This window comes from Mesoplodon mirus (assembly GCF_964341445.2).
Source record: "Mesoplodon mirus genome assembly, chromosome: 18".
Classification (NCBI taxonomy): Eukaryota; Metazoa; Chordata; class Mammalia; order Artiodactyla; family Ziphiidae; genus Mesoplodon; species Mesoplodon mirus.
This window is the reverse complement of record NC_138994.1, coordinates 60,889,710-60,909,482: the sequence shown is the minus strand read 5'-3', so window position 1 is coordinate 60,909,482 and position 19,773 is coordinate 60,889,710. Positions and strand designations below refer to the sequence as shown.

Genomic DNA, 19,773 nt, shown 5'->3' with positions numbered 1-19,773 from the left:
ATTCGTATGGAAACACAAAAGACCCCGAACGGCCAAAGCAATCTTGAGAAAGAAAAATGGAGTTGGAGGAATCAGGCTCCCCAACTTCAAACTATACCACAAAGCTAGAGTAATCAAGACAGTATGGTACTGGCACAAAAACATAAATATAGATCAATGGTACAGGATAGAATGCCCAGAGATAAACCCACACACATATGGGCACCTAATTTATGACAAAGGAGGCAAGAACATACAATGGAGAAAAGACAGCCTTTTCAATAGGTGGTGTGGGAAAACTGGACAGCTACATGTAAAAGAATGAAATTATAACACTACTTAACACCATATACAAAAATAAACTCCAAATGGATTAAAGACTTAAATGTAAGACCAGACACTATAAAACTTTTAGAGGAAAACATAGGAAAAACACTCTTTGACATAAACCACAGCAAGATCCTTTTTGACCCACCCCCTAGAGTAACAGAAATAAAAGCAAAAGTAAACAAATGGGACTTAATTAAATTTAAAAGCGTTTGCACAGGAAAGGAAACCATCAACAGGACAAAAAGACAGCTCTCAGAATGGGAGAAAATATTTGCAAATGAAACAACAGACAGAGGATTCATCTCCAAAATATACAAACAGCTCATTGTGCTCAATATGAAAAAAACAAACAATCCAGTTAAAAAATGGGCAGAAGACCTAAATAGACATTTCACCAAGGAAGACACACAGTTGGCCAAGAGGCACATGAAAAGATGCTCAACATCACTAATTATTAGAGAAATGCAAATCAAAACTACAATGAGATATCATCTCACACCAGTCAGAATGGCCATTATCAAAAAACCTAGAAACAATAAATGCTGGAAAGGTTGTGGTGGAAAGGCAACCCTCCTTCACTGTTGGTGGGAATGTAAATTGATACAACCACTATGGAAAACAGTATGGAGGTTCCTTAAAAAACTAAAAATAGAACTACCATATGACCCAGCAATCCCACTACTTGCATATACCCTGAGAAAATCATAATTCAAAAAGAGACATGCACCAAAATGTTCACTGCAGCACTATTTACAATATCCAGGACGTGGAACCAACCTAAACGTCCATCGACAGATGAACAGATAAAGAAAGTGTGGCACATATACACAATGGAATATTACTCAGCCAATAAAAGAAACAAAATTGAGTTATTTGTAGTGAGGTGGATGGACCTAGAGTCTGTCATACAGAGTGAAGTAAGCCAGAAAGAGAAAAACAAATACCGTATGCTAATGCATATATATGGAATAAAAGAAAAATGATACTGATGAACCTAGTTGCAGAGCAGGAATAAAGAGGTAGGCGTAGAGAATCGACTTAATGACATGGGGTGGGAGGGCGAAGCTGGGGCGAAGTGAGAGTAGCATCGACATATATACACTACTGAATGTAAAATAGTTGGCTGGTGGGAAGCAGCCACATAGCACAGGGAGATGGGCTCTGTGCTTTGCGATGACCTAGAGGGGTGGGATAGGGAGGCTGGGAGGGAGGCTCAAGAGGGAGGGGATATGGGGACATGTGTATGCATATGGGCAATTCGCTTTGTTGTGCAACAGAAACTAACACAGTATTGTGAAGCAATTATAGTTCAGTGTATTAAAAAAGAAAAAAAAAAAGAAAAAAATAAGCTCCAGAATTAGACTACCTGGCCTCCAACCTGGCATCAACCACTTCTCTTTTTCTTCAGTTATAAAATAAGAACAATAGTGTAATCATTCTACATAGGGAGACTGAGGAATAAACATAATATACTAAAGAGCAAAACAAAAACACTGGGACATAGTAAAAATTACCCCTCCTCCTCCTCCTCCCCCCCTCCTGCTTCTCCTCTTACTGAAATAAAGTAACAAGGAGAGAACTAACATTTAATGAGTCCTTGTTATGTATCCAAACAGTGGCCAGAAGATATACAAATGTTACGTCTATTAATTCTCACAACACAGTAGACAGGTATTTTCATACAATTCTTAAGGACAAAGAGGCTCGAGGTAATAGAGCTGGCTGGCTACAGAAATGGAAATCAAACCTACATTTGATCACAAAGTTCATACACTACACACCTGTCTATCCCCAAAATGCATTTATCAAAAATATATTTTAATAAATATCTGTGTAAAACATGTTCACGATAAAGAAATTCAGATGGCACTGTCAAAATGGGAAGTAGTATACTGTCCACAATTTCTCTTGAGCCATAGCTCCTTATTCTGAAAAAAAGGAAATTATAACAATACTTTTATCTCACAGGATTTCTGTGAATAAAGAAGGTAATGCATGTGAAACGCTTAGCACAGTATATTAAGTAACCAACTGTTACCAAAAACCACTATTATTCATTATATATGGAATTTAATATGCAGCACAGAAACTATATGGGCTGCATGTAACTCAAGATTTAAGTAGAGATGTTAAATATCCTATTTATTTCCCCTTACTTCTAGAACTTTCCTAGAATAGTGTAGTTCAGTTTTCTTCATAAGGAAGGAAGTGTGTAATTCAAAATTATATTAATTTACATTAATTTTGATGATCACAACCTCAAAATAATTTTATCTCAGCTAAGTACATCTACTAATTTACATAGAGCTATTTTTGTGAATGCAAATGGTACTATATTCATTGAGATTTTTTAGTAATTTTTTATTCTTAAAACCATATTATTAAAATTAAACCATAATGAACCATTGTTTATTCTTGACACCATAGTATTAAAGCAAACTACAGTGAAAATTCCACCATCAATAGCAGGAACTGATAGAAGTATCATCTTAGCACCTTTCAATTTATTAGTATTTCAATCATATTAATGAAACAGAAGGCAAAATGTACTTACCATTTTGCACATGAAAATACAGAGGGATAAAATCGGTCAGTTTAAGACCCTGTAGTCCCTAAACATTAATGGACAAGAAAAGCAAAGCAAAAACATTTTTCTCTAAGGTATACTTTCATATCTGAGCTCTACTTTTTAAGTTTATTGAAAAGCCTAATATTATTATTCAGAATTTGAGCAGTGTGGTACTTCTGAATGAACTATATTAAACAAACCAGAATAACTTTAACGTGTAAAAACACAAGTCCAGTGGATGGGATCTGAACAGCTCTTAGCAAGTTTCAAAGCGACTAAAAACTCTTAAATCTTTATAGGAATAAATATTGTAGTGTGGAAAGGTCCATTGGGAACCTTCACTCATATGTTATGCCATGATAGAAGATCAAGGTGTCAGGTCCATTTAGAATCAGAGGTTTTTTTTGGCTTCTTTTATGCTTTCACCCATATTTTGAAAATATAATTCACAATATTTCCAAGAGAAATATAATCACTCTGCCTCTCCCATCCCTCCCCCGCAAATACAGAATAAATTGTGAGTTTCAAACACTAGTATTCCTTTAGTTTGCGTTTTCCCACAAGTAGATGGGTAAAGAAAATGTGACCTTGGGCAATCACCATTCTTCAGTGAAAGCCTTTTTCAGCTTGAGAAAACATTACCTGATTGATGGTGGCTTTCCTAGCTGAAAATAAATGTTTACTGCTTAAAGGGTAAGAGTCTGTGAGTTGCAGGGATACCTAGGTGAGTCATGAGCACAGTAGTCTTCAATCATCAAAACCTCATCAAAGAGGTTGGGCCAATGGCCTCTTAAAATAGAGGTGCCACTCAAAGAGTGGAGGTGCTGTATTTTGTGGTTTCTGTGATGTACACAGTACATGTATAAGAAGTAAGTAAGGACAGTTCCTAGGTCAGACACCTACCCTGCTCCCTGATGACTGTATGAACAAAATCAAAGTAGGCTACTGTGGCCGAGAATGGTATTCAATATCCTGGAGAAAGTAAAGGTCGTACTGATTCATACTTTGCTCTATCACCTACTAACTATGTAACAATACACAAATTATTGAACACCCTTTAATCTCAGTTTCTTTATTTGTATAAATAAATAAACAAATAATAATATCTTGTTTTTGACAGCAACCTGTCAAATTCTGGAAAATATGTCAGGTGTTAAGAAGAGCTTCATTTATGTTTTGCAAGGATAATGCACCTTCATGTTCTAAAAGGCTACAATGAAAAGAAAGTCTTCTTTTCACTTCTGTTCCCTAGCCATTCAGTTCCCCTCCTAGGAGGCAACTACTGTGCCCACTCAAATTCAAAAGTTTGGTTTCAATATTTCATGCTAAAATTCTGAATTCATTAAAATTTATTGAGTGCCTATTATGTGTCTGAACCATTCAGGGTGCTGCGGGGGAGTTCAAAAATGAGCTCACAGTTTTGAAAGGGAAATGGTTCCCAACGAACTTTAATATGAGGTGATAAACACAACAGTAAAAGTTTAAGAACAGAGGAGAAAGTAATTAACTTAATCAACGAGGTGGACTGCAAGAAAAAGTAAAATTAAGAACATGTTTCAAGGCAAATGAAAAGTTTCAGACACCACACCAATATTTTTCTAAGGTCTCTCTGGTGTAGGCCCTCTGATTCAGGAACTGGGAACCTACCACAGGGATAAGAACTCTGATTAGAGGTATTCACTATGGCTCAAAATCTCTGACATAGGAAAAGTCAGCCTGACAGGAGAATTTCAAAGGGATTATTGTGGATGTTCTAAGTGTCCTCTTTAGGTAGAGAGAAGCAGAAGGGTGAAGGAGTCTTTTCTCTTCCCAATCATACAAACATTCTTTACTTGAAAACTATATAAATTCATCTAAAAAATGGATGACTAAGTGGAGAGTTCAAGTTTCAAGTTCATCTTTTGGTATTCTCTACAATCATAACACTGAGCATTTATAGCATAAATACCGTCTCCCCAGTATTCTTAGAAACCAAAGTAAAACAGGTTTAAGACTCAAGATGGCGTGTTGCATAGGACTGCCTAGAGCATAAGTACAAGCCACTGGACTGTAATGGCATTGCCAAAATGGTAGCAATTCAAAACAAAACTTTTTGGTTTAATGGAATTTAGGTCACATCCCTATATGCCAATATCCTGGGCCCATGTATAAGATGGGCTAGCTTAAAAGACAGTCCCAAATATCCACAACGCCATGTCAGGAAGCTAGCCTAGTATGACCAGAAGACAAAAGCAAGTCCATTCCTTTCAGTGGATGTTTGTCAGGCTTGACAACAGATCCCAGGAAGCAGGAATTTGCCAACTATTGCTTTATAAAGATAACCTTCAGGGCTTCCCTGGTGGCGCAGTGGTTGAGAGTCCGCCTGCTGATGCAGGGGACACAGGTTCGTGCCCCAGTCCAGGAAGATCCCACATGCCGCGGAGTGGCTGGGCCCGTGAGCCATGGCCGCTGAGCCTGCGCATCCGGAGCCTGTGCTCCGCAATGGGAAAGGCCACAACAGTGAGAGGCCCGCGTACCGAAAAAAAAAAAAAGATAACCTTCAAACACAAATTTCCATGCCAGCCTAATAAGACTAAAGCATGACTGAGTTGAGGGCCATAATTTCTATATTTTTATTGTCCAGTTATGTAAAAGTATCAAAGGTGAGAAACATACCACTCAAACATAATGCTGCTTTTAAAAAAAATGACACGGGCTTCCCTGGTGGCGCAGTGGTTGAGAGTCCGCCTGCCGATGCAGGGGACGCGGGTTCGTGCCCCGGTCCGGGAGGATCCCACGTGCCGCGGAGTGGCTGGGCCCGTGAGCCATGGCCGCTGGGCCTGCGCGTCGGGAGCCTGCGTTCCGCAACGGGAGAGGCCACAACAGTGAGAGGCCCGCGTACCAAAAAAAAAAAAAAAAAAAAAAAAAAAAAAAAAAAAAGACACGAAAGATCATTTGAAACGCTCTACAAAATATTTCAACTGATTACACAGTTTACCAAGGACCCAAACAAAGGAATAGTGACCATAAACATTATAGCAACCTAATAACAACCTTAATAATGGACTCTAGGTCAAGATTACATTTTCTAGGTTTAAGTGAGATAATGTATACACAAAGATGTAACATTATTAAATTTAAAACATTTTGTGGTATATTTAAAGACTTAGGGACTTCCCTAGTGGTGCAGTGGTTAAGAATCTGCCTGCCAATGCAGGAGACACGGGTTCAATCCCTGGTCCGGGAAGATCCCACATGCCAAAGAGCAACTAAGCCCGTGCACCATGACTACTGAGCCTGCACTCTAGAGCCTGTGAGCCACAGCTACTGAGCCCGTGTGCCACAACTACTGAAGCCCGTGTGCCTAGAGCCCGTGCTCTGCAACAAGAGAAGCCACTGCAATGAGAAGCCCCCTCTTGCTGCAACTAGAAAAAGCCCGCGCACAGCAACGAAGACCCAATGCAGCTAAAAATAAATAAATAAATTTTTTTTTTAAAGAAGAAGTTTTATCAGAAATCAACAATGTGACAAATACTGATTATCTGCTCCGTGGCAGGCACCAATACCAGGCATGTGGAAATACAAAGACAGCCCTTGTTTTCAAATAGCCCTCTATTACAAGGCATTACTTTTCCCCTCTTTTTCAGGGAATCCTACGCATAAGGTAATCTAATAATAATGCCAGCCAGAGATATCTTAAGCCAAGCAGTGACAGAGCAATCAGGACCCACACTGACTGTTCAGTGCTTTTATAACTCCACTTCTACTATTTTCTCATGGCAACTTAATCTCGATCACAACATACTTAAACATAGTGGAACGTATAGTAACTTAAGATTTGCTCCCAGTGTCACAACCTTCTACTCACTCCCACCCATGGATCATGGATGCCATAACATCTGCTTACCCAATTTCTTTTTTCAGCATACCCTTAGCTGCAGGGAAAGATCAAACTCAAAAGTGTTATTATTTAAGCTGCACTTCAAATCCAAGTACTTGTTTTGTTTTTTAATAAATTTATTTATTTATTTACTTATTTTTGGCTGTGTTGGGTCTTCGTTGCTGCGCGCGGGCTTTCTTTAGTTGCGGCGAGCAGGGGCTACTCTCCGTTGTGGTGCGCAGGTTTCTCATTGTGGTGGCTTCTCTTGTTGCGGAGCACGGGCTTTAGGCGCACAGGCTTCAGTAGTTGTGGCACGCAGCTCAGTAGTTGTGGCACACGGGCTTAGGTGCTCACAGCATGTGGGATCTTCCCGGACCAGGGCTCGAACCGGTGTCCCCTGCATTAGCAATTCTCAACCACTGCGCCACCAGGGAAGTCCCTCAAATCCAAGTATTTAAATCAATGAAAAGAATTCTACTTTGGAATTTGAAAAATTGCCATCACAAGCTGCAAACACTGAAGACACGACTTTCGCATCAGAGGTAAAATTTAAACTTCAGCACCCAAAATCCTAAAGATACAATGTTCTAATCCTTTAAGAATACCCTGATCTGTGATTATTATGATAGCCTCTTAAATACTAGGAAGTAGAAAGAGAGGGACAAAGCCTCTATTTTTCTTCACTTCATTCACAACTTAGTCCCAAAGTTCTGAATATAAGCATTTTCTTTAACAATAAGCCACCTTTACAACACACAGATAATTACAGGTTCAGGTCAAGAACTCTAGACCATATTGATTACATCTCTATGCAATAAGGACCCCCCAGCACTGTTTGCATCCACTCTAACAGGGACAGCTTTTAAGTATCTGTGACACGAAGAATTTTCAGTCCTATCAATGCCAGAAATGGAAAGCCAATGACCAGTCAGGCCTGTCAGTCGTTGCCTGAAGCAATAAGGACAAGCTGGGAATTCATCACGCTGGAACTTCATCTGCCAGCTGCATTCACACATTTTCACCACCTGAATGGTTGATTCTCTTCAACTCCCACATGGCTCATTTCAGCGTACAGTGTTTTGAAATGAATATTTGATCAGGCAGGGTAAAAAGAGGTCTGGACTTATCTGAGGTGTCACCATAATGCACTTTAAGTATTTCTAAGTATCAGGAACTAGGTGTCTCAAAGCCCACTCTTTACATATTTCTGAAATGGACCTGTGATCCTGATTAAATGAGATAAGCCATGTGAAAACACCTACCACAATGTTGGGCACATAGCTGTTTATAAGTAAATACTGGTTCCCCATTTCTTTTATTTCTGTCTAATGGCAAATATCCTGAAGATTCCTCACAGAGCACTGGGAGACAGGGATCTCATACTGTCAAAGAAACTTAAAATCACCCTAATTTTGTCAAAACTTTAGATCCTCACCCAAATATGAACCTAAGAAATAAAGAAACATGATAGGTTTATTAAAATTGCTTCATGATTTTTGGACTTCAAGATTTTGGCTCTGATATGCTAAGGTATGGTTTTCTTTATATTTATCCTACTTGGGGCATGCTAAGCTTCTTTAAATTTGACTTGATGTCTTTAATTTTAGAAAATTCTCAGCCCTTCATTTATTTCTTTTGCCTTATCCTCTCCTTCTTTACACCCATGTGTAACAACTGAACATATGTTAGACAGTTAAATATGACCCCACACACTTCTCACACTGAGTTCTGTTGCATTTCATTATTTTCTTCTTTCTCTACTTCAGTTTTGATAAGTTCTGACTTGTTTTTGAGTTTCTAATTCTTTCTTCCTATGCATCCAGTCAGCTGTTACGCCCATTCAATAAATTATTTATTTAATAAATTATATTTTTCAGTTTTAGAATGTCAGATTGGTTTTTTTATGGATTTTGTCCATCTTTTTGCCATTCCAATGAAGGAATGACATAAGAATGTAGGAGTTCCAATATAGGAATAATACAATAGAGGAATGTAGGTTTTCATTTGTAAAAAAACACCCAAAACAACTACATCTAACATTATATTTAATAGTGAAATATTAAACACTTCTCTCTAGGATTAAGAAGACAAGAATGTTCAATATCATCATCTCTACTCAACATTGTACTAGAGATCTAAGCAAGTACAATAAGGGAGGAAAAGAAATAAAAGGTATAAAGACTGGAAAGAAATAAAACCATCTTTATTTGCAGATGACATGACTGCATAGCAGAAAACCCAAATGAATCTATTAGAATTAATACATGAACTTATAAAGAATTCTGGATACAATTTAAACATACCAAAAAAAAAATCATTGTATTCTATATACTATGGGAAAATCCTGCAAAATAAAACATGCTATTTATAATAGCATCAAAACATCAAATAATTGAAATAAATTTTACAAAATATGTATGACTTTTACATTAAAAGTTAACAAATATTAGGAGAAATTAAAGAAGGCCTAAATAAATGGATAGCTAAAGAAGATTCATGTACTGAAAGATTCAATATTGTTACGATGTCAAATCTCCCAAATTTGATCCACAGATTCAATGAAATGTGAATCAAATCTCATCTAAATTTCTGTAGAGATGAATATACATTTAATATGCGTGTGTGGGGTATATATATATACATATATATATGTGTCTCTCTCTATATATATATATATATACATATATATAGAATCTGTCTCTCTCTCAATAGTTTTCAAACATTTTTGGGAATCAAGACCCCTTTGTGCTCTTAAAGACTGAGGACTCCAAAGAGTTTTGGTTTATGTGATTATATCTATCAATATTGAAAATACTTATGTATTAACTCATTAAAAAACAAGAATCACTTTATGTATTAAACTAAGTGACATTTTAATTTTGAGCCATTACAAATAATGACATTCTCTCTTTCTTTCTTTGATGGTATATTGCATAAATTTTTATCAAAGTATAGATGATTTACAATATTATACTAGTTTTGGGTATACACATAGTGATTCAATATTTTTATACTCCATTTAAATTTATTACAAAATAATGACTATATACTTGTTGCTTATTTTATACATAGTAGTTTGTGCCTCTTAATCCCCTACCTACCTCTATCTTGCCCCTTCCTCTTTCCCTCTCCCCACTGGTAACCAGTAGTTTGATCTCTATATCTGTTAGTCTGTTTTTGTTTTGTTATACACATTCGCCTTATTTTTTTGATTCCACATATAAGTGATAACATGGAGTATTTGTCTTTCTCTGTCTGACTTACTTCACTAAGCATAATACTCTCCAAGTTCATCTGCATTGTTGCAAATGGCAGAATATCATTCTTTATTATGGCTCAGTCATATTCCATTGTACATATATACCACACCTTCTTTATCCATTCATCTGTTGATGGGCACTTAGGTTGCTTCTGTATCTTGACTATTGTGCATAATGCTACTATGAACATTGGGGTTCATATATCTTTTTGAATTAGTGCTTTTATTTCTTCAGATATATACCCAGGAGTGAAATTGCTGGATCATATGGAAGTTCTATTTTCAGTTTTCTGAGGAATATCAATACTGTTTCCCATAGTAGCTGCACCAAATTACAATCCCACCAACAGTGTACTAGGGTGCCCTGTTCTCCAACATTTGTTATTTGTAGACTTTTCGATGACAGCCTTTCTGACAGGTGTGAGGTGATATCTCATTGTGGTTTTGATTTGCATTTCTCCTTTGATTAGCAATGCTGAGCTTCTTTTCATTTGGTTTTTGGCCATCTGTATGTCTTCTTTGGAAAAATTCAGGTCTTCTGCCCATTTTTTAATTGTTTTTTTTTTGGATGAGCTATGTATATATGTTGGATATTGACTCCTATGGTCATATCATTGGTTAAGTTTATTTTATTCTTTTTAATCCAATTCTAAATTAACTGTTTCCTTAATTTCTCTGATAGTTCATTATTAGTGTATAGCTAAGCAACATATTTCTGTATATTAATCTTGTATCCTGCAACCTTGCTGAATTCATTTATTAGCTCTAATAGTTTTTTGGTGGAGACTTTAGTATTTTCCATACATAATATCATGTAATCTGCAAATAGTGACAGTTTTATTTCTTCCCTTCCAATTTGAATGCCATTTATTTCTCTTCCTTGTCTAATTTCTGCAGCTAGGACTTCCAATACTATGTTAAATAGAAGTAATGAGTGGGGATTCTTGTCTTGTTCCTGATGTTAGAGGGAAAGCTTTCAGCTTTTCACAGTTGAGTATAATGTTAGCTGTGGGTCTGTCATAAATGGTCTTTATTATGTTGATATGCTCCGCTGTACCCACTTTCATGAGAGTTTTTATCATAAATGGACATTGGATTTTGTCATGTGCTTTTTCTGCATCTATTGAGATGATCATATGATTTTCATCCTTCCTTTTGTTAATATGGTGTATCACATTGATTGAGTTGCAGATACTGAGCCATTCTTGCATCCCTGGAATAAATGTCAGTTGATCATGGTGTATGATCCTTTTTATATACTGCTGAATTTAATTTGCTAATAGTTTTTTTGAGAATTTTTTGCATCTATATTCATCAGAGATACTGGCCTATATTTTTCTTTTTTTGTAGTGTCTTTGTCTGGTTTTGGTATCACGGTAATGATGGCCCTATAGAATGAGTTTGGGGGTGTTCCATCCTCTTCAGTTTTTTAGACTAGCTTGAGGATATGTTATAGCCCTTATATGTTTGGGAGACTTTCCCTGGGAAGCTGTCCATTCCTGGACTTTTGTCTGCTAGGACTTCTTTAAAAATACAAATTCAATTTCACTACTAGTGATTGGTCTGGTTCAGTTTATTTCTTCCTGATTCAGTTTTGGAAGGTTATATGTTTCTAGAAATTTTTCCATTTCTCCTAGGTTGTCCAATTCGCTGGAATAGAACTGTTCATAGTATTCTCTTATGATTTTTTGTATCTCTGTGGCACTGGCTGTTTAAATAGTATTTTTATTAAAAATAATTTCCAAACTAATACTGAGAAGAGTGACATTTTTACTTTTTTGGAGAGAAATCTTTATCATAGATAACAGGTGGATTCTCCTATCAGCTTATGTATTTGATCTGTTGTGATATGTTGTTTTGGTTGAAGTATGTGAAGACAAGTTGGCCTCACTGAGAAATGTGACTGGAAAAGGATGTAGCATATTCATATTCTGAGCTTTTTCAGATTCTGGGGACATTCGTCTTTGATGTTACACTTAACAAATTAGTTACAATGATATCTGAAACCATACCAACTAACTTTTGTACTCTGTCATATTAAAATCCTTTGTCCTATCTTGCACTTGGAATGAGTCCATTACCCAGACATAATTTTATCATATCATAAGACTGGTCATTTGGAAAATATTTCAGATCTTCCAAATGTTGATTTATTTTATGATATAAAATATCACACTAGTCAATATCACCACCTATCTCATCAGAAATGTGTTTAAGTATTGGGAACCTGCTAAGCAGACTGGTGGATACATGGTTTCCAAATTTCCAATCTTCAGTTGAAGACTAGAATTTCTATCATTGGTAGTAAATACTGTAAGTTGTCTTCTTTGAAATGACAGGCTTACTTTATTTTTGAGAAAATTTCTGCCAAATACCAACGTCTGAATAAACATAGTTTGTCAGCTGTTCATTCAAGTAAAATTGCATTCCATGAAAACTGTTGCTAGTTCAGTGCACAACAAACACACAAGTGCATTTCCTCAAGACAACACTGAATTAATTCGACTGTAATATACAGAACATTAAAAAGAAGTACACAAGCATGAAAATTTAATAAAATGTATTAGATTTTAAAATTTAGTAAAATTAATAATGTTTAGTATATCAAAGACAGCCTTAAGTAATTATATCTTTTTTTTTTTTTTTTTTTTAACTGTGAGTGGGTTGCATTGGCTACAAGCATAGTTTGGTGCCACTGCTTTTTACTATGCTAAGATGCCATCAGTTTTATCTACCATTGCTTCAGCACAATCTATACTAAATGTCAAGACAGTATAAAAAAGACAAATAATGACTTCATGTTTATAAAAATAGTTTTCACGCACTGACCCCTTGGAAGTGTACTGGGGACTTCCAGATGTCCGTGGACCATACCATCCACTGGTATGTGTGTACATATGCATGTGTGTGGAAATGCAAAGATATATTGATACATGAATTTATATTCTATATTCTAGAATAGCCAAGATATACTTGAAAAAAAAAGTAGAGACATTAATCTGTTACATTTCAAAACTTACTAAACAGCTACAGTTTTTAAGATAGTACGATAGTGGTATAAAGACATATATATATATATATATATATATATACATATATATATATATATATACACACACACACACATATGTGGAAGAAAATAGAGAATCCAGGAAAAATATGATTTTTTAAAAAGGCATCATCGGGAATTCCCTGGTGGTGCAATGGTTAAGAATCCGCTTGCCAATTAAGGGAACACGAGTTCGAGCCCTGGTCCAGGAAGATCCCACATGCCGCTGAGCAACTAAGCCCGTGCACCACAACTACTAATCCTGTGCTCTACAGTCTGTGAACCACAACTACTGAACCCGTGTGCCACAACTACTGAAGCCCACACGCCCTAGAGCCCATGCTCTGCAACAGGAGAGGCCACTTTAATGAGAAGCCCACGCACCACAGCGAAGAGTAGCACCCTCTCGTCGGAACTAGAGGAAGCCGACACAGCAACGAAGACCCAACACAGCCAAAAATAACTTAAAAAAAAAGAAAAGCCATCATCGAAAGGCATATATTTTCAATGAACAGTGCAGAAACAACGAGACATTTGTATGGAAGAAACTGAACCTTGATACTTACCTCATATTGTAATAAAAAATAATTTGAAAAGGATAATAGACCTAAATGCAAAGGCCAAAACCATACAATTACTAGAGAAAAGCATCAGAAAACATAAAAGGAAAAACAATGGAAAGTTTGGGTTTCTGCTTGTCAAAAAACATCAATAAGAAAGTGAAAAGGGGGCTTCCCTGGTGGCGCAGTGGTTGGGAGTCCGCCTGCCGATGCAGGGGACACGGGTTCGTGCCCCGGTCCGGGAAGATCCCACATACCACGGAGCGGCTGGGCCCGTGAGCCATGGCCGCTGAGCCTGCGCGTCCGGAGCCTCTGCTCCGCAATGGGAGAGGCCACAACAGTGAGAGGCCCACGTACCACAAAAGGAAAAAAAAAAAAAAGAGAAAAGGCAATGAACTGAAAGAACATATTGGCAAAATATCCAATGAAAGACCTTACCCAGAATAGTTAAAGAACCCTTGAAATTCAATAAGGACAGTAGACCCAACAAAAACTGGTGAAAGACTTCACAAATACATTGCAAAAGAAGATACCCAAATCGCCAGTAAGTATATTCAAGGTGCACAATATCAGTATTCATCAGAGAAAAGCAAATTAAAACCACAGTTTACACTCACTAGAACGGCACCTACATTGCTGTTCAGAATGAAAAAATGGTATAGTCATTTGGGGATACTTTCTTGGCAGATCCTAATAAAGCTAAACACATGCCTACCTTGTGAGCCAGCACTTCCAATCCTAGGTATAAGCCCCAAAGATATGAACGTATATGTCCAAAAAAAAAGAGACTTATACAGAAAAGTTTATAGAAGCTTTATTAATAATATGCCAAAAGCTAAAAACAATGGGGTAATGGATATCTAAACTGTGTTACATTCAAACTACACTGCAATGTAGAAAAAATGAACTAGTGACACATATAATACCTGGATGAATCTCGAAAACATTAAGTTGAGTAAAAGAAGCCAGACACAAAAGAGTATGTACAGAATGATTCCATTTACACGAAGTTCAATATAGACAAAGCTAATTTATGATAAAAGTCACAGTCTAGGCCAAAGGTAGTCTTGACTGGAAGAGAAATAAAGGAACTTTCTGGCGTGATGGAAATATTCTAACTTGATCTGCCTGGTGATTACATGGGCATAAAAATTGATCAAGCTGTATGATTAAGATATGTGCATTTTTGCTATAGGTAAACTGTACCCTAATTTAAAAAAATTCTTCAAAGGTGATCTGAAGTACGGATGTATCAATTTTTCAAGCTGGAAGGGACTTTGCCAATAACCTACTTCAATTCTTTTCTTCATTTTATAGAAGCAAGCCTTGGGTTTTGAAGTAAATTCTTAAAGAGGTAGTTCCAAGCAGAGCTGAGACTAGAACCAAAGATTCGTAAGTGACTAGCCACTATTCCTTCCACTGCACCAAGCTTCGAAAACAAAACTGTTCCCGGGAACAATTATTTCCACTTTGATTATTTGCTTTAGTTTTTCTCTGACAGTTTTCAACAATATCCAGGGGAATATCAAGAGCTCTGGTTCTGACTAGTTGTCCGGGTGAGGTCCCAGGCTGCTTTTTAATTGCTCAGTGGGCTTTCATATTCAATGGAGAGAGGCTCTTTTGTTTGTTTCTAAGTTTATAGATGGCACCTATAAGCATAAGCCTCAGGCTCTTGGACACAATTTAAAATAGTGTGGCACTAACAGTTTGACACTAATGTCACTAAGACAGATGGAATTCCCGGTTCAGACTTAAACAAATTCTAATACTGCCCCCAATATTGTCCCTCTGCCACCACAGTCTCAGGCAACAGACTACATAAACAGTCCAGCCTTGTATTAAAGATGTAGTAATAAAGGTACAAAAAAGAAATGTTGGGTTTTTTTGGCCCAAAAGTCCCATGTAAATATGTGGTAACCTGGTATATCAACAGTAGGGAGAATTCCATCAATTCCTTCTCAAATGCTTAGGAAAGACTTAAAGTCATGTCAAGGACTTGGTGCTTGCTACAGAGAAAGCAAAGGCGAGGTTTCAGTTGACACAAAGATTTATTCAAAGAAGTAATGTGTCATCAGAAAAAACCTTCCCAGCAGCTTCTTCTACTTCTGTTTACAGTTTCTTCATTTTCAAGTGGGGCAATGATTTTTTCCTTAATTGCGCTGAGCTAAAATTTTCCACATTGTTAAGGTGAATTTCATCTTCTAACATCCTATAAATGTTAGAAAGAAGAATGAGAGGAATATTTAAATCAGAAGGAGAGAGATGTCACTGAGCACTTTTCTGATGAGTAATCTAGGTCTTTTCCCTATATTCTTAATCTCTAAAATTTAGTTTTGATTCTCTACAGGCAGTAGATGTTCATTAGATTAGAGCGGGAATAATGCACAGACCTCCTCATTTCTAATTAAAAAGCCAATCTTAATATCTTAGTTTGAATATTTACTGTTTAAAGTATAAATAGTGTCACAGTAAAAGTACTGACCTCTTTCTTCCCCTCTGAGGGACTCTGTTCACAGGTCAGGACTAAGCCTTCTTTTAATTTCACCCTCATCCATAATCCTCTTACTGATCCCACATAGGCTTTGAATACCCAAGGTACAAGTATGCCTGGAGTTTTCGTCACCTTATAATCACAAAGAATATCTGGAACTCTATTAAATGAAAACCATATTGTTTATTCAAAGAAATATCTCAACATTTCAAAAGAACTTTATATCCTTTATATCTGGGAATTATTTTAGGAAATAATTTGAACACATTCCTGCCAAAAGAGGTGAAACAAATTTTTACATAGGGAAACTTAAATTCTTTTTACAGATGCAGAGAAGAATGGATAGGTAGGAAACATGACTTGTTGAAGGTTTCAGCAAAAGTTCAAGACCATGATTATAACATCATGGCTTCTGTCACTCAGTTCTAGTTTTAAAATCATGGAGCTGGATTAATCTCCCAAATATATAAGCAGCTCAATACCAAAAAAACCAAACAACCCAATTCCAAAATGGTCAAAAGACCTAAATAGACATTTCTCCAAAGAAGATATAGATTGCCAACAAACACATGAAAGGATGTTCAACATCACTAATCATTAGAGAAATTCAAATCAAAACTACAATGAGATATCACCTCACACTGGTCAGAATGGCCATCATCAAAAAGTCTACAAATAATAAATGCTGAAGAGGGTGTGGAGACAAGGGAACCCTCTTGCATTGTTGGTGGGAATGTAAATTGGTACAGCCACTATGGAGAACAGTATGGAGGTTCCTTAAAAAACTAAAAACAGAATTACCATATGACCCAGCAATCCCACTACTGGGCATATACCCTGAGAAGACCATAATTCAAAAAGAGTCATGCACCACAATGTTCCTTGCAGTACTATTTACAATAGTAGGACATGGAAGCAACCTAAGTGTCCATCGACAGATGAATGGATAAAGAAGATGTGGCACATATATACAATGGAGTATTACTCAGCCATAAAAAGAAACGAAATTGAGTTACTTGTAGTGAGGTGGATGGACCTAGAGTCTGGCATACAGAGTGAAGTCAGAAAGAGAAAAACAAATACCGTATGCTAATGCATATATATGGAATCTAAAAAAAAAAAAAAGGTTCTGAAGAACCTAGGGGCAGGACAGGAATAAAGACGCAGACATAGAGAATGGACTTGAGGACATGGGGAGGGGAAGGGTAAGCTGGGACAAAGTGAGAGAGTGGCATGGACATATATACACTACCAAATGTGAAACAGATAGCTAGTGGGAAGCAGCTGCATAGCACAGGGCAATCAGCTCGGTGCTTTGTGACCACCTAGAGGGATGGGATAGGGAGGGTAGGAGGGAAACGCAAGAGACAAGGGATATGGGGATATATGTATACATATAGCTGATTCACTTTGTTACACAGCAGAAACTAACACACCATTGTAAAGCAGTTATACTCCAATAATGATGTTAAAAAAAAAAAAAAAGTCATGGAGCTAAGTGGCCTCACCATGGTAGACCAAATGGTGTTTCTTATAAATCTCTTGCTTCTTACCACCAGCAGCTCTTGTGCCTCTGATGGCTTTAAGATGCAATAACTAAGTTTGTCTGCCTCAGATTGAAATGGCAACTGTAGATACAGTGAAATACAGTCCTTAGGAATATGCTTCCCCCAGCGCATCAGAAAAATCTCTGTAAGATAAAAGCATGCCTCTATCAGAATGTCCCTCCAGCAGAAATTTGACTCCTCAAATAATATCCTTGTTGCCTACCCAACCATACTCTTCTAATGAGTATTATTTGTTCTTTTAAGGGTCTGATGCACCAAATGCCAAATACACAAAGTAGGCACAGTTGATCATTATAAAATCAATCAAATCAAACCAGTTTCCATTTTCTTCAAACAAACAAATTATTTCACTTTCCAGAAGAATTGGGTGCTGGAAGCCTGAATTAATTAATTCCTTAGAAATCATTTAGATGACTGCAATTGTACAACAAAAATAACATTTCTCTTGAGTCAAGAACAACAACAAATACCAGGTCTGCAACTTTGTCCCTACTTAGTGGAACGCTTGATGTAGCACCAATACCTTATGTACCAAAAAGCCTGCTCTAAAGAATAAGAACTCATTTTACTTATCTGTCACGATTTTCCCTCTCCTACTGTCATCTGCCTCAGGAATGTACATCAATGCTGCTCTCACCACTTCTAATAACATTTTCTCTATAAAATGTTTACGTTAGTAAAGTTTGACAAAGATGTCTGCTCTTCATACAAGTCTGGCATAAGTTTGTCTTTAAATCTCAGTTGCTTTGAGTTCTTTCTTGGTAAACACCAATTTCCATAGTAAAACTACAAATGAGGACAAACAAACTTAGGATGAACCAGATCTTTCTAGGCTCTTTGTGTGGGTGACTCAAAAGCAATTAGAGTTGTTATTAAGTTATCCAACAAGTACAGCCTGCAAGGCCTGGAACAAGTACTTCAGTCACCAACGTGGGAAACAAGTTTGAACAGGACATTGACAGTATTTTTTTTTCTCTTCAGGTCCTACACTTTTATCAAAAGAAGGACACATGTTATAAAGGACAAACAAAGGGAAGAAATTCTTAGTTACCTAACCAGGAATGTTAGGAAAAAAAGGAATGGACAGAGGAAAAAAAAAAGTAAAAAGAAAAAAGTAAGGAATCCGTGCAGTGCTTTGTCTAGACATACCGTCTATGATTCCGACACCGATGTCCATCAGTTGGACTGGAAAAATGGAGCAGTTCATTCAAATCCCATTTGTTCTGGGTAGCCCATGTGTATGGATAAATCCTATAAAGTCCATTTCCAGAACGGTCTTCTCCTCAGTCAAGAAGGGAACCTCATACAATTATCTAAACTCAAAATCTGAGGTAGGACAGTATCTTTTGAAACTCCAAAGATCAGATGAAACATGTCATTGGAAGCAACATCTACCTATAAAGCAGTATAGATCTGCTGAGTCTAAAATACACATATATAGAGAGAGACAGCAAGAAGCTGGTTCATAGATATCTAAAGGCATGGAATTTACACTGTGCCTAAATTATCAAAGTTAATAAGTGAAAAACATGTAGTTTAGGTAATATATTTCCATGTGAAGGAGTGAAGCACAAACATATTAGATGATCAAGAAATCAAAAAAAAAAAAATTCGCTAGCAAGAGTGGCACAATGCCCTGCAGATCTCTTTCAGTTTCAGTAGAATAACACTGCAAGATACACATATACCTAAAACAGAACATACAGACCCAAGGTTTAAATAATATTTTCACTTTGAAAATTGTCACGGCCATCAAAAGATGTGATAGTGTCACATTAAACTTTTAAATACTATGCCTTTGAAAAGTAATTAGATGAAAAATAATTATACTACCACTGGTTTAGACAGACAGAGCAAGAGCTGCCATTAAAATAAAGGTAACCAGAATAAGGGTTACCTTTCACAATTGAAAGGGATTATAAACACATGAAAGTCTTTTCCCAGAAAGGTGATGTTAAAAGAGAGATTCAAGAATAGTTCAGATAACTTAACTGATGGCGGACGCATGTCAGGCTGTCAAAGGAAGATCTTCGGTGTAACATTTTGAGACAACACTTACTGGAATGCTTAAATGATTGAGCTGCTACAGGGTGACATTTTTCTCATATT

At 36.8% G+C, this 19,773-nt stretch overlaps 1 protein-coding gene across 8 annotated transcripts in view; it reads right to left on the bottom strand.

Moving 5' to 3' along the window:
- BCAS3 (BCAS3 microtubule associated cell migration factor) overlaps positions 1 to 19,773 on the bottom strand; it is a 576,338-nt gene that overhangs the window by 259,261 nt on the left and 297,304 nt on the right. The window contains exon 23 of one of the 8 annotated variants that reach the window (XM_082603196.1): positions 15,479 to 15,814. The exons of the other annotated variants lie outside the window; for them this stretch is intronic. Within the exon in view, the coding sequence (XP_082459322.1) occupies positions 15,807 to 15,814 (8 nt within the window). The 3' untranslated portion in view covers positions 15,479 to 15,806. Of the gene's footprint in view, positions 1 to 15,478; positions 15,815 to 19,773 lie in introns of those variants that run through there. 8 annotated transcript variants of the gene reach the window in all.